The sequence below is a fragment of the Protobothrops mucrosquamatus genome, unplaced genomic scaffold, assembly GCF_001527695.2.
Source record: "Protobothrops mucrosquamatus isolate PMUCROS unplaced genomic scaffold, P.Mucros_1.0 scaffold5833, whole genome shotgun sequence".
In the NCBI taxonomy this organism is placed as follows: Eukaryota; Metazoa; Chordata; class Lepidosauria; order Squamata; family Viperidae; genus Protobothrops; species Protobothrops mucrosquamatus.
The window spans coordinates 25,191-27,921 of NW_015391679.1; the positions used below are offsets into that span (position 1 = coordinate 25,191).

General features: G+C 49.6%; 1 protein-coding gene across 1 annotated transcript in view; it reads right to left on the reverse strand.

Moving 5' to 3' along the window:
• Positions 1 to 1,992, reverse strand: part of ABLIM2 (actin binding LIM protein family member 2) — a gene marked incomplete at its 3' end in the record, with an annotated part of 26,909 nt that extends 24,917 nt beyond the window's left edge. The window contains exon 1 of the mRNA XM_029286911.1: positions 1,780 to 1,992. Within this exon, the coding sequence (XP_029142744.1) occupies positions 1,780 to 1,992 (213 nt within the window). The remainder of the gene's footprint in view (positions 1 to 1,779) is intronic.
• Positions 1,993 to 2,731: the final 739 nt, after the last annotated feature.

Consider the following 2,731-nt stretch of genomic DNA (forward strand, 5'->3'; position numbering starts at 1 on the left):
TGGCTGCAAGTAAGCTTGACGTTATGGATTTACACCCAGCAGGAGCCTGGAGAGAGGATGTTCTCCTGGGCTAAATTAATGATGGTAATTATGCAGCAGAAAGTCACTTTAAAGAGAATAAAATGCTCAAAAAATAGTTACCTTGGAGATTTAAGCCTGTGTTTCAGTGAATGCTGGCAGATACTCCTTATACTGTTTTTAAGGAAAGTTCCATTTGTTAAGAAGAAATATGCAGACTAGGAAAGTTTCACTTCTAACTAGGCTACTAGAGAGAGGGGGGGCAAGCAGGGGACAAGAGAAATGAAAGGGTCCCTGACCCTCACACACGCAAGGGGTCCTTCAGATAACAACAGACCAGCTGGAAGAGGAGACCCACCGATGGACGGAGGCAGGGCCTTCCCTTGATCTATCTCCCAGCATCGGCCTTCGTGGAGGCCAACGGGAGGAGGGGAAGAGGCCGTTCTCCTCCTCTTGGCCACCATCTTCTCCCAGGGTCCTCGGAGCATCAGCCGCCAACAGCTTTTGGGAGCCAGTCCTGCAGACGGACACGTCTGGAGTTTGTAAATCCAGAACTAGGACTGTTTGGCGTCAGTGTGCTCTTCTCTTCACAGTAATTAATTCCTTCTTTCTGTGAGAACTGAATACCACCTTTGTCTCTCCTAAAATTAGCACAAGCTTGAGTTCAGCCACTCCAAAGATAGTAGCCAGAAATTCAGGGAGAGGCTGGCGGCCCTTTTATTAAAAGGCAGAAGCTTTTGTTCTGGCTGCTCTTCTAGGGATTTGCAAGCCCCTTTGGCTTCATAACTGGCCAGACAAAACCTATTCAGCCACGGTTTATGGCCAATTGCTGCACCGATGTGATGTCCGCCTGTAGACTATCCTCAGCTCAGTCTGAATCCAGGTGGTTCAAGGTAGCTGCTGGCTGGCAGATTCGACTTCAGCTCAATTCATCCTCCAGGAGTTAAGCCCTCCGCCCAGCCTTCTGGCTGCAGTCCCGCCTGGGTTGGCCTGGCACTTGTTTTCCTGCCTTCGGTTCTCCCCATTGTGACCGTCTCCGGTCTAGTTTGTGTCGACACATCCAGGAGCTCCCCAACTCTGCTCCTCTATTTCCTGTTCCGAGCTTCGCTGTTCAATCTTCCCTTGGGAAATTCGGCCTCCACAAGGAGGCTGACTGGAGGAGCCTCCAGGTGCTCTAAACCAAATGCCGCGTTCAGTTGAGGAGCTGACTTCTTTCTTCATCTCTTTCAGTCTCCAAAATCCCAAGAGGCTTTTCACCCGGATTGGATTAATTTGGTCGCCACAATGTAAAAAAGATGTTGAGATTCCGGAAAGAGTGCAGAGAAGAGCCACAAAGATTTGACTGGAGGCCAAAACATACGAAGAACGGTTGCGGGAACTCAGTATGTCTAATTTAGCAAAAAGGAGGACTGGGGGAGACAGGATAGCAGCCTTCCAATATCTCGGGGGCTGCCCCAAGGAAGAGGGAGTCAAGCTATTCTCCAAAGCACCTGAAGGCAGGACAAGAAGCGACGGATGGAAACTGATCAAGGAGAGAAGCAACCCAGAACTAAGGAGAAATTTCCTGACAGAACAATTAACCAGTGGAACAACCAGCCTCCAGAAGTAGTGAATGCTCCAACACTGGAAGTTTTTAAGAACAGACTAGACAAACATTTGTCTGAAATGGTAGAGGGTTTCCTGCCTGGTACAGAAGACCTCCAAGGTCCCTTCCAACTCTTATTATTCTGTTAAATAAATGAATGAATCAACAAAACAAACCACGGCAGTGTCTTCCTCTAATTCTCCTTGCAAGAAAGGGCTTTGTGTCCAGAACTTCCGCGCCTCTGGCTGCCTCTGGCATTTCCACAGCAGCAGCAGCAGCAGCAGCAGCAGCAGCAGGGATGGTTTCACCAGGGTCCTCGGCCTGTTCTCTGGCCTCGTAATCCTCAAGTGGCCACGCTCTCGTCTTTTGTTGTTTTGAGTGTTTCCCATGTGCCTGGATCTTGTCCATTAACCTGACTGGTGTGTGTGTGTGTGTGTGTGTTAGGTTTCTGCCATTGTCTGCACCTCAACCAGCACTGTAAAACTGACCTGGAAGAGGGAACAGGGAATAGGGCAGAGGGATTGTCTGCTAGCGGCTGCTGGGATGAGATCCTGAGGCTCGACCCTCAGCTGGCCCTGCTCTCCTCAGAGAGAACTACGCTCGCTATTCCATCCTTTGAGTGGGTGCATCATGGATCCTGTGCCCCCTGCGCCAGTTGCAGACCCAACCACGATACCTTCTCCCACTGAAGAAACACGAGAAAGAGAAGCTCCCTCAAACAGAGACACGTTGAACTAGCAATAGGTCAAGTAGAAACAAGCCAGGCAGAGCATGTAAAGACGCCTCCTCTCGTAGCCAAAGACGGTCCAAGATTCCTAGGGGCAAAGGGCGCCAGCACGCTTCTCCTTGTCTGTAGGGTGACCTGCTCTGGTCCAGGCAAGAGTCTGGGTGGCTGTGGAAATCAAATTAATCAACACGCTTGGCTAAAAATGCCCCCACCTGTCCTGCTTCAGAGGGCAAACGGCTTCTTTGTTGAACCCATTGCTCAAATATTTCACGAGCTTACACTAAAAGATTTTGACCCAATTTTTTTTCTTAATTTTCTCTTGCCCTTTCAGGTGTTTGAAGAGGGCTAGCATAGCCCCCTCTGTCTTCTCAAGGCTAACCAAATCCCTCCGAAGAATCTCC